Source organism: Plectropomus leopardus, chromosome 8 (assembly GCF_026936395.1).
Source record: "Plectropomus leopardus strain MGB_pleo_1.0 chromosome 8, ASM2693639v1, whole genome shotgun sequence".
Classification (NCBI taxonomy): Eukaryota; Metazoa; Chordata; class Actinopteri; order Perciformes; family Serranidae; genus Plectropomus; species Plectropomus leopardus.
Genome location: NC_142183.1, coordinates 19,917,340 through 19,929,814, shown reverse-complemented (window position 1 = coordinate 19,929,814; position 12,475 = coordinate 19,917,340). Strand labels below are relative to the sequence as shown.

At 42.7% G+C, this 12,475-nt stretch overlaps 1 protein-coding gene and 2 pseudogenes across 1 annotated transcript; all 3 read left to right on the top strand.

The window, feature by feature from the left end:
* Positions 1-2,054: 2,054 nt before the first annotated feature.
* On the top strand, positions 2,055-5,384 carry LOC148188900 (protocadherin gamma-C5-like). The gene has a single exon (XM_088081085.1). It carries the CDS (start codon positions 2,844-2,846, stop codon positions 5,313-5,315), a length of 2,472 nt encoding a protein of 823 aa, XP_087937211.1. The 5' UTR covers positions 2,055-2,843; the 3' UTR covers positions 5,316-5,384.
* A 197-nt stretch (positions 5,385-5,581) lies between these two features.
* Positions 5,582-8,790, top strand: LOC121964277 (protocadherin gamma-C5 pseudogene; annotated as a pseudogene).
* A 139-nt stretch (positions 8,791-8,929) lies between these two features.
* On the top strand, positions 8,930-12,218 carry LOC121964347 (protocadherin gamma-C5 pseudogene; annotated as a pseudogene).
* The last annotated feature ends 257 nt before the right edge of the window (positions 12,219-12,475 follow it).

Here is a 12,475-nt window from a genome sequence, read left to right as displayed (position 1 = left end):
TGTTGATGTGCATTGTCTAGTGTCTACACCAGGCATGTCAAACTGGTCCACAGGGGGGCCGGTGTGGCTGCAGGTTTTTGTGCCAACCAACCACGAGCACACAGTTTGACCAATCAACTGTCTGAAGACGGAGATCAGTTGATTAAATGAGTCAAGTCTGGTGTGCTGCTACTTGGTTGGAAACAAAACCTGCAGCCACACCGGCCCCCCTGTGGACCAGTTTGACATGCCTGGTCTACACTGTCCCAATGTCCTGTGATTGGATAGGCTCCCACTTGCACAGGAGCCCAAGTTGGTATGGAAAATAGATGAAAGGAGTGATGGATGGAGATAAAACTATCAGTAAGATTTTGCAAAAAGAAAACCCGTAGTCTATCCAGCTTCAACACTCTGCACTGTAGTTCAACATGTGACAATGAACACATATAACATGAGGCTTAATATGATGTGTTTTGTGAATGAAATGCACATGTGCCTCTAAATGTTTCCCACAGAATACACTTCTGTGTGTATTTCTTGATGCCTTCAAATATTAGTATAGCAGAAATATCATCCTGAGACTTGAAGATAAATTGTAGCAGATATCAAAGTCTTTATTGGAGAAGCTCTGATTTCATAATGTAACCTTTATTTATTTATGTATTTATTTCATTTTCTCTGAATGTTGCTTTTCCTTTCTGACAAAATACCAGACATATAAAGGTTGCATAATAATTACGTTAATGTATTGCAGCCAAACTTGAATATTTTAACTGTGTCAGAACCTTCTTGAGCTTATTACCCCCCTTTTGTATTTACCATTATTATTTTCATGTGCTGTGTTTGCAGCAGTAAAGTAATTATGACTCTGGGGCTTCTGGCCGAACTATATTTGTATCTATACTCAATTCTATATGAAAAATAGTGGGGAGGTTAATATGTTTGCTCATGGCTACCTGTTGACATGCATGTAGGCTTTAAATGTTTGCGTCAGAGCTGCACTTTGTGTATCTTGATGCCTACAAATATCAGACCTGTAAATAACACCTTTTGACTATATAGCATCAAAATATTAAAGTCTTTATTGGAGAAATTCTGATTTCACAATTTAATCTAAAGTGAATTTTTTTTATTATTAATTTATAACTTAATTATCTCTGAATGCTGCTTTTCCTTGCTGATAAAATACCATAAATATAAAATTAGCACTATAATATATTTTATTTATTGCATCCAAACTTGAATATTTTAGGAGTGACAGTACATTCTTGAGCTATTTATTTATTTATTTATTTATTTGCCATTTATACTTTCTTGTTATGTTTGCAATAATAACATTTAATCAGGGGCTTTGGGCTTTATGCATTATTTCGTAAGAAGAATATTGAGGAGGTCTAGACTTTGTTTTCCTGGCTGCTTGCTGTGTTCAGTGAGAGTCTGAGAGCCTGGCTGCCTCTCCAGCAGCAGCATGCAGCGGCAGCAGTCAGCCGCCTGTGTGGCGCTGTCCACACTTGTGGTGCTGAAAACAGCTTAGGTGCTCTCCCCCTCCCTCTCGCTGTCTCTCAAACTGCCTCTCTACATCTCCCTCTGCCGCCCGACTTCCCTTAGAGCAGATAACTATTGCATATACGTATTTATTGAGTGTATTTTTCATGTTAGTTTACATATGGGACGATGGATTATTTTAACACCAGTACCACTGAATTTACGAATTTTGAGCTCTGTTATTATTTTATATGACAGGCTTCTTCCAATGGAGGTATATTGCATAATGATGGTGCATGGTATTTAGACTGCTTTGATTCAATTAATGAACGACTAATATCAATCTGTCCATAAAATATTCGACTTTGGTAAATGGTGCTCTCTGCCATCTCTCCCCTTCTCTCTCTCCTTCTCTTTCTCCATCTCTCTCATTCATTCTCTCTCTCTCAATTTCTCTCTCTCTCTCTCTCAATTTCTCTCTCCCTCTGTCTGTGTGTGTGTGTATGTGTGTGTGTGTGTGTGTGTGTGTGTGTGTGTGTGTGTGTGAGAGAGAGAGAGAGAGAGAGAGACAGACAGAGACACACACACAGAGAGAGGCAGTAAACGCCTCCCTACACCATCTGCGCTCCCCCTCCCGTTTTGTTTGCTCTACAGACCTCCATACGGGTATTTTACGTTGGCTTACAGCATTATCTTTCTGAGGCTTGTGGAGAGCTGTGAAGACGTAATGACGCATGCAGGCTGCATTTGCTTTCTCTGGCCACAGGAAGGCAACGAAGAGCCTTGTCAGCCACAGAGGCATGTGCATGCATGCAGGTACATACAGGCATGAGGATAGATGATGGATTAACACAGAGCTTTGAATGAGTGATCATTTAATGATCAAGCATTCAGTTATTTATAGAACACTGGACATACTAATCTATTATCTACAGCTTTATCAATAATTAATGTATTATATATTTTAATATTGATATTTAGAGTCTTCAAATGCACATTTAAAAATATGTTGGGGGCTGTTTAATGGACAGTTTAATGATATTTCATATTATAGAGTTGCAATAACCAGGATGATCTGTCTATGATCATACTTTGACGTCACTGTTCTGTAGACGCTTACTGAAGCCACAGTTGGTGGAAATAGATATACTCCGTCCACCAATGAAATCCAGAGCTGTACAAAGAGATCTACTCCCTCTCACCGAATAGCTTCAGCGTCGTAACCATTACAATGTTCTGCACAGGAGGAGAGGGATGCATATGCAGACACAAAGCATGACTGTCTCTGTTATGTATGCGGACGCATCAAATTTGGATTATAGACCTTCTATACATAGTAAGCTAAGAAGTTGGAATTGGAGTGAGAAGATTTTGGATTTATGAAACGAGGAATAATGTGGAACAAACTGCCTACATGGCAGGTGTTTTTGTGGTGGAATCATTTCTTTCTCTTGTGGAGTACAATAGACGGACAGACTCGCTACAGCATCCCGGAGGAACTAAAACAGGGCTCTGTGGTAGGAAATCTAGCCAAAGATTTGGGTTTAGTTGTATCTGAATTGTACCAACGTAAATTACGGATAACGTCTGAAGATGGTAAGCAGTATTTTAGTGTGGACTTGGGGAAGGGAGAATTGGTGGTGATTAATAGGATAGATAGGGAGGAATTGTGTGGACAAAGACCGTCATGTTTGTTGCCGTTGGAACTAGTCATAGATAACCCCCTACAGCTGCACAGGGTCGAGATTGAAATACAGGATACAAACGATAATTCTCCTAGTTTTCTTACGAAAGAGAAAGTGGTGAAAATTGCAGAGCTGGTCAATCCAGGCGCACGATTTCCTTTAGAAAGTGCACAGGATCCCGATGTTGGCCCAAATTCTGTACGCTCTTATCTTATAAGCAAAAACGACAATTTCAAATTGACCGTTAAAAACCACAAGGACGGTAGAAAAATCCCCGAACTGGTCCTAGAAAAACCTCTTGATCGAGAAAAGCTGCCTGTGCATAATCTTATCCTCACTGCTGTAGACGGCGGAGATCCGGTGCGCTCAGGGACATCTGAAATCACGGTTATAGTACTTGATATCAATGACAATGCACCGCAGTTTGACAGACAGGTATATGAGGCTAATATCAGCGAAAAGGCAACACCTGGAACTGAAATTTTGCGTGTTAAAGCTACAGATGCAGACGAAGGACTAAATGGAAAAATAGAATATTTATTTGCAGAGCAAACTACGGATCTGATTTTATCATTATTTGATATTGAACCTTCGACTGGAGTAATTGTTGTCAAAGGAACTTTAGATCATGAAACGACCCCTTTACATAGGTTTGACATTACGGCTAAAGACAAAGGTAATCCCGAGATGGACGGGCATTGTGGCGTCGAAATTAAAGTAGTTGACATTAACGACAATATTCCTGAAATAATTGTGACGTCTTTGACAACACCTGTTCCAGAAGATTCTGCAATAGGAACAGTTATTGCATTGATAAGTGCAAAAGACCAAGATTCGAGTGAGAATGGCAAGGTCACGTTAAGCTTGTCTTCCAAATCCCCCTTTAAGTTAAATCCTTCAGTCTCTAACCATTACTCATTAGTGACGAATGGGCCGCTTGACCGCGAGAAAAATGGCCAGTATAGTGTCAAAATAAGTGCAACTGATTCAGGAAAACCCCCATTGTCGAGTGAAAAAACAATACTTGTTGAACTGCTAGATGTAAATGACAACCCACCAGTTTTCTCCCTGCCTTCTTATGTCGTTTATGTAAAAGAGAACCATGCTCCTGGGAATATTTTGTGCTCAGTGTCAGCAACTGATCCTGATTCGGGGGACAACGCCAAAATCTCTTACTCTATACTGGACTCCAAAGTGCAGGACATTTCTGTCTCCTCTTATGTTTACATTAACTCAGATAACGGCAGCATCTACAGCATGCACTCGTTTGACTATGAAAAACTGAAGGTGTTTCAGATCCAGGTTCAGGCAAAGGATCAGGGCTCTCCGTCTCTCAGCAGCAATGCCACTGTCCATGTTTTTATCCTGGACCAGAACGACAATGCCCCCGCTGTTATTTACCCCTCCTCCGCCATGGGCTCCCTCTCTCATCAGAGGATGCCCCGCTCCGCCAAAGCGGGTCACCTGGTTACCAAGGTGACGGCCGTGGACGCTGACTCGGGCCATAACGCCTGGATCTCCTACAAAGTGGCGGAGGCCACAGACGCCTCTCTGTTCACTGTCAATCTGTACACAGGGGAGGTGAGGACTAAACGCGCTGTGTCCGAGCAGGACGACTCCTCTCAGAGGCTGCTCATAGAGATCAGGGACGACGGGGAACCGGTCCAGTCCTCCACCGTCACGGTGTCCATCCTGCTGGAGGACGGTCTCCACGAGCCCATTTTAGACCTCCGACATAAAGCGGCCGAGCCGAGCAAGAAAACTGGCAGAATCACTCTTTATTTGATTCTCTCTCTGGCCTCGGTGTCCGTGCTGTCTCTGGTGACTTTTCTCATCTTAGCGGTTAAATGCATGAGGAGCAGCAGAAGCAGCGGGAGTTGCTGCATGAGACGGAGCGACTGTGATGATTACAAGAACCCCAACAGAAACCTGCAGATTCAGCTCAACACTGATGGACCTATAAAGTACGTGGAGGTCCTGGGAGGAGACATGTTGTCTCAGAGTCAGTCCTTCAGGTCCTGCATGTCTCCAATGTCAGAGTACAGTGATTTCACTTTGATAAAGCCCAGCAGCACCACTGACTTTAAGGAGGTGATCAGTGTTCTGGATGCGTCTTTACCCGACAGCACCTGGACCTTTGAGAGCCAGCAGGTGAGCAGACAGTAAAATAATTTCATGTGTTTATAGTGACACAACTTTCCCTTAATCTTCTCATGGTGTTTTGCTTGGAAGACCTTGAGGGGGGTTGAATTAATGTAATGCTATCTATCTATCTATCTATCTATCTATCTATCTATCTATCTATCTATCTATCTATCTATCTATCTATGGTAAATGTTTGGTTAACATATTGGGAAAGAAGCAAAAGGCTAGGCTAAATATTTTCTCACAGTACACATTCTCATAGTCTTTTCTGAATACTTCAGCACCACCATGGTGGACAGCGACACTAAGTGGGATACAGGGATGTTTGTAAGCACAAAGTATGTGACAGAGCGCGTGTGTTTCGCCACTTGTTTGTAGCAATTGATTAAAGACCTCTCACTGAGGTGAATGTGACTGTTTACAGTAGCTACATTAACCAGTCTTACTTTCGGATTTTTCTTTCTGTCTTGTACAGAAATATCATCTTAATAATTATTTTAAACTGACATACTACCTTTACATTTTTGATATTCCATTATTCTCAAAATGATTGCTTTTGGTTAAAGTGAAGGGGCACAGAGAGAAAAGATGCTGTGACTTTAACAGTGTCGATCAGTTTTCCTCTCATTGGATGCTCGAGGTAGACGCTGTGCACCAATAGGATTCAGAACTGTACAAAGCAATCTAGTCCCTGCCCCCATGCAGCCTCGGCGCTGTAACACTTACAATGCAACGAGCTAGAGGACAGAGACGGCAATGAGCTCGTATTTTTTAATATGAAAATTCTAATTCGTTTTACAACCATGCTCAGTATTTCTGGAAAATCTTGTTTGGGAATAATTTCCGCGATGGTGGATTTCAGCATTGTTCAATACAATATTTCGATTGGGAATTATGTTTTATAGCGGACCAAGGATGACAAAGGGAATAGGATACCAAAACTGGCGATGGCAGGCGCTTTGGTGGCATAATTTCTTTCTCTTGTGGAGTACAATAGACGGACAGACTCGTTACAGCATCCCGGAGGAGCTGAAACAGGGTTCTGTGGTAGGAAATCTTGCCAAAGATCTGGGTTTGGGAATATCTGAGATTTTTGATCGTAAGCTGCGTGTCGCCTCTGAGGCTGGTGAGCAGTATTTCAGTGTGGATGCGGGGAAGGGCGAGCTGGTGGTGAATGACAGAATAGACAGAGAGGCTTTATGTGGACAAAGCGCCAGCTGTGTTCTACCGCTGCAGGTTGTAATTGAAGACCCATTACAACTTTTTCGTGTTGAGGTAGAAATACAAGACATTAATGATAACGCGCCTAGATTCCCATCAAATGATATCACGATGGAAGTTCCGGAATCTATGGGTTTAGGGGTTCGTTTTCCATTAGAAAGCGCTATAGATCCAGATGTTGGCAGTAATTCACTGAAGTCATACACTCTCAGTAAAGATGAATGTTTCAATATAAGAGTTAAAGAAGTGGCCGGTGGAAGGAAAGTCCCTGAATTAATTTTGGCAAAAAATTTAGATAGAGAGAAAAAGGCTGTTCATAAGCTTTTGTTGACGGCTCTGGATGGAGGCAACCCAGTTAGATCAGGGACAGCTCAGCTGTCTATTAGAGTCCTTGATAATAACGATAATGTTCCAACATTTGAGAAAACGTTGTATAAAGTATCCATCAGTGAAAACGCCTCAGACGGTTCATTAATAGTACAAACAAAAGCAACAGACGTGGACGACGGTCAAAACGGAGAAATTGAATTCTCATTTGGTGCGCACACATCAGATACTGTTCTCTCTGTTTTTAGTATTGATCAGATATCAGGAACAATATTTCTTAAAGGACAACTAGATTTCGAAACAACTGCAAATTATGAATTAGACATAAGTGCGAAAGATAAAGGCAGTCCGAGAATGGAGGGGCACTGTACTGTGCATGTTGAAGTTTTAGATGTTAACGATAATGCACCAGAAATAATACTCACCTCTCATCCAAAACCAGTGCGTGAAGACTCAAATAATGGCACCGTAGTAGCTTTACTAAGTGCTAGAGACCTGGACTCCGGTGTTAATGGTAAAGTGGCATTACAGCTCCCTAAGAAATCTCCATTTGCTCTAAAGCCGTCGTTTTCTCAAAATTATGCACTGGTCACAAGTGGTGTTTTAGATCGAGAAAATGTTTCGGAATATAATATTGAAATAACAGCGACTGATTCGGGCTCCCCTCCTTTGTCCAGTAAGAAAATTATACCTGTCAGCATCACTGATGTGAATGATAACCCTCCTATATTCACTCAGCCTTCCTATAATGTGTATTTAAAAGAGAATGGGGTCCCAGGCTCCATACTGTACTCAGTATCAGCGTCTGACCTGGATTTTGGTGAAAACGCTAAAATCTCTTACTCTATACTGGACTCTAAAGTGCAGGACGTTTCTGTCTCCTCTTATGTTTACATTAACTCAGATAACGGCAGCATCTACAGCATGCACTCGTTTGACTATGAGAAACTGAAGGTGTTTCAGATTCAGGTTCAGGCAAAGGATCAGGGCTCTCCGTCTCTCAGCAGCAACGCCACTGTCCATGTTTTTATCCTGGACCAGAACGACAACGCCCCCGCTGTTATTTACCCCTCCTCCGCCATGGGCTCCCTCTCTCATCAGAGGATGCCCCGCTCCGCTAAAGCGGGTCACCTGGTTACCAAGGTGACGGCCGTGGACGCTGACTCGGGCCATAACGCCTGGATCTCCTACAAAGTGGCGGAGGCCACAGACGCCTCTCTGTTCACTGTCAATCTGTACACAGGGGAGGTGAGGACTAAACGCGCTGTGTCCGAGCAGGACGACTCCTCTCAGAGACTTCTTATAGAGATCAGGGACGATGGGGAACCGGTCCAGTCCTCCACCGCCACGGTGTCCATCCTGCTGGAGGACGGCCTTCACGAGCCCATCTTAGACCTCCGACATAAAGCGGCCGAGCCGAGCAAGAAAACTGGCAGAATCACCCTTTATTTGATTCTTTCTCTGGCCTCGGTGTCCGTGCTGTCTCTGGTGACTTTTCTCATCTTAGCGGTTAAATGCATGAGGAGCAGCAGAAGCAGCGGGAGTTGCTGCATGAGACGGAGCGACTGTGATGATTACAAGAACCCCAACAGAAACCTGCAGATTCAGCTCAACACTGATGGACCTATAAAGTACGTGGAGGTCCTGGGAGGAGACATGTTGTCTCAGAGTCAGTCCTTCAGATCCTGTATGTCTCCAATGTCAGAGTACAGTGATTTCACTTTGATAAAGCCCAGCAGCACCACAGACTTTAAGGAGGTGATCAGTGTTCTGGATGCGTCTTTACCCGACAGCACCTGGACCTTTGAGAGCCAGCAGGTGAGCTGAAAACAACTATCAATTTTGATAATGATTGAAAAAATTCGTTTTTATTAAATGCATTATATACTCGAACATAATATAGCCCGTTATGTAATTTAATGAACTGTGAAAGCAAAAAAAACAACAACATGTACATCGGATGGTTGGCTGACTTATCTACAGCAGGCTTTGTGTTGGTTGTTAACTTCTTTTAATTTCATTACACGTTTTTTCCTTATACGTCTTAGCAGTGTCTGTTGTAAAATTTGATTTCAGTGTGATGAAATCAAAGTAATATGCACTAATGTATTTAGAGGCGATCAAAGTAGTCATGTTGAAGGCATGCATCAATTATAGTGTTAAAAGTTTTTGCATTTGAACATTACAGCACCACTACAGTGGACAGTGACTGTGAACCGCAGCCATGGCCATGACATGTCTGAACAGTGTTCATTTATTTGCTGTAGATAACTGTTTTATGTTTAATGCTTTCACATTTTTGACTGCAAAGTGGGTTTCATTTATTCGTCTCATTTTATTTCATATCCAGTTATAATCACCCCAAATTAAAACCCACGAAGAGCATGCTGCCACTTTAAGAGTGTCGATCAGTTTCCCTCTCATTGGATGGTTGAAATGGACGCTGTGCACCAATAGGATTTAGAACTGTACAAAGCAATCTAGTCCCTGCCCCCATGCAGCCTCAGCGATGTAACACTATAGACTGCAAAGAGCTCGAGGAGAGACGGCAATGAGCGCTTATTTTTTAAGATTTAAACGTCGATTTTTGTCTTACAGACATGCTCAGTAAACGTGGCATGCTTTCTTTAACGGTATTTCCTACTATCATGGATTTCAACTTTGTTATAAACAATATCTCGATTGGAAATAATTTGTTATAGCGGACCAAGGATGACAAAGACAATAGGATACCGAGACTGGAGATGGCAGGCGCTTTGGTGGCATCATTTCTTTCTCTTGTGGAGTACAATAGACGGACAGACTCGTTACAGCATCCCGGAAGAGCTGAAACAGGGCTCTGTGGTGGGAAATCTAGCCAAAGATCTGGGTTTGGGATTATCAGACATTTTTGATCGTAAGATGCGTGTCGCCTCTGAGGCTGGTGAGCAGTATTTCAGTGTGGATGCAGGGAAGGGCGAGCTGGTGGTGAATGACAGAATAGACAGAGAGGCTTTATGCGGACAAAGCGCCAGCTGTGTTCTACCTCTGCAAGTGGTCGTTGAAAAACCTTTGCAGTCTCATCGAATTGAGGTTGAAATACGAGACATAAATGACAATTCTCCCAGTTTTCTTACACAGGAGATAAACCTTAAAATACCAGAATCGGTTGCACTTGGAAAACGTTTCCCTCTGGAGGGTGCAGAGGACCCTGATGTTGGGAGCAATTCTTTGAAAACGTACTCACTAAGTAAAAACGATTATTTTTCTCTGAAATTTAAAGACGCAAAAAATGGTAAAAGTGTCCCCGAATTGGTGTTGGAGAAGTCATTGGACCGAGAAAAAAATGCTTTCCATCAGCTGCTTCTGATAGCATTAGATGGAGGAAACCCAGTCAAATCTGGAACCAGTAAGATAATCATTAATGTACTTGATAATAACGACAATTTTCCAGTGTTCAGTGAAAATGAGTACAAAGTATCTCTAAAGGAGAACAGCACCAAGGGAACATTTGTAATCAAACTTACAGCCACAGATGCCGACGATGGTCTTAATGGTGAAGTAAAATATTCATTTGGGTCCCGCACTCCAGACTCTGTGTTATCAACATTTGAAATTAATGATTTTACCGGAGAGATTGTATTAAAAGGAGCATTAGATTATGAGAGCTCTAAATCATACCTTATCGATGTAACTGCTAAAGACAAAGGCATTCCTGAGATGGAGGGTCACTGTCGTGTACAATTAGACATAGAGGACATAAATGATAATCCTCCTGAAATTGTGCTCACTTCAGAGCCCAGTCCTGTGCTTGAGGACGCACCAAGTGGGACAGTAGTGGCTCTGATTACTGCACGAGACCTTGACTCCGGTGAAAACGGTAAAGTGACGTTACAACTTCCCAAACGGTCTCCTTTCACTTTGAAACCATCGTTCTCTAATAATTATGAACTGCTTACCAGTGGTGCTTTAGACCGAGAGACTTTTTCAGAATATAATATTGAGATAACAGCCACTGATTCAGGCTCTCCTCCTCTGTCCAGTAAGAAAATTATACCTGTCAGCATCACTGATGTGAACGATAACCCTCCTATATTCACTCAGCCCTCCTACAATGTGTATTTAAAAGAGAATGGGGTCCCAGGCTCTGTACTGTACTCAGTATCAGCGTCTGACCTGGATTTTGGTGAAAACGCTAAAATCTCTTACTCTATACTGGACTCTAAAGTGCAGGACGTTTCTGTCTCTTCTTATGTTTACATTAACTCAGATAACGGCAGCATCTACAGCATGCACTCGTTTGACTATGAGAAACTGAAGGTGTTTCAGATTCAGGTTCAGGCAAAGGATCAGGGCTCTCCGTCTCTCAGCAGCAACGCCACTGTCCATGTTTTTATCCTGGACCAGAACGACAATGCCCCCGCTGTTATTTACCCCTCCTCCGCCATGGGCTCCCTCTCTCATCAGAGGATGCCCCGCTCCGCTAAAGCGGGTCACCTGGTTACCAAGGTGACGGCCGTGGACGCTGACTCGGGCCATAACGCCTGGATCTCGTACAAAGTGGCGGAGGCCACAGACGCCTCTCTGTTCACTGTCAATCTGTACACAGGGGAGGTGAGGACTAAACGCGCTGTGTCCGAGCAGGACGACTCCTCTCAGAGGCTGCTCATAGAGATCAGGGACGACGGGGAACCGGTCCAGTCCTCCACCGTCACGGTGTCCATCCTGCTGGAGGACGGCCTCCACGAGCCCATCTTAGACCTCCGACATAAAGCGGCCGAGCCGAGCAAGAAAACTGGCAGAATCACCCTTTATTTGATTCTCTCTCTGGCCTCGGTGTCCGTGCTGTCTCTGGTGACTTTTCTCATCTTAGCGGTTAAATGCATGAGGAGCAGCAGAAGCAGCGGGAGTTGCTGCATGAGACGGAGCGACTGTGATGATTACAAGAACCCCAACAGGAACCTGCAGATTCAGCTCAACACTGATGGACCTATAAAGTACGTGGAGGTCCTGGGAGGAGACATGTTGTCTCAGAGTCAGTCCTTCAGGTCCTGCATGTCTCCAATGTCAGAGTACAGTGATTTCACTTTAATAAAGCCCAGCAGCACCACAGACTTTAAGGAGGTGATCAGTGTTCTGGATGCTTCTTTACCCGACAGCACCTGGACCTTTGAGAGCCAGCAGGTGAGCAGACAGTAAAATAATCTCATGTGTTTATAGTGACACAACTTTCGCTTAATCTTCTCATGGTGGTTTGCTTGCAGGCCCTCGAGGGATTTGAACTAATGTGATGCAAACAAAAATTTAAAGCAATACCACACTCAAGATAATATTTTTATAATTATTTTTTGGCAACGCAAAGCAGATGTATCAATCTATCTATCTAGCTCTCTCTCTATCTATCTATCTATCTCTCTCTATCTCTATCTATCTATCTATCTATCTATCTATCTGTCTATCTATCTATCTATCTATCTATCTATATATATATATATATATATATATATATATATATATATATATATATATTTATATATATATATATATATATCTATATATATTAAGGTAGGTGACCAGACAGTAAAATCGTGTTTTTGTGTGTGTACATATACTGACACGTTTTCCTATTCTTTTCATGTCCGTTTGCCTGCACG

Bases quoted from the DNA above. Each gene is read 5' to 3' on its own strand.
- LOC148188900 (XM_088081085.1), top strand. From the start codon at position 2,844: ATGAAACGAGGAATAATGTGGAACAAACTGCCTACATGGCAGGTGTTT.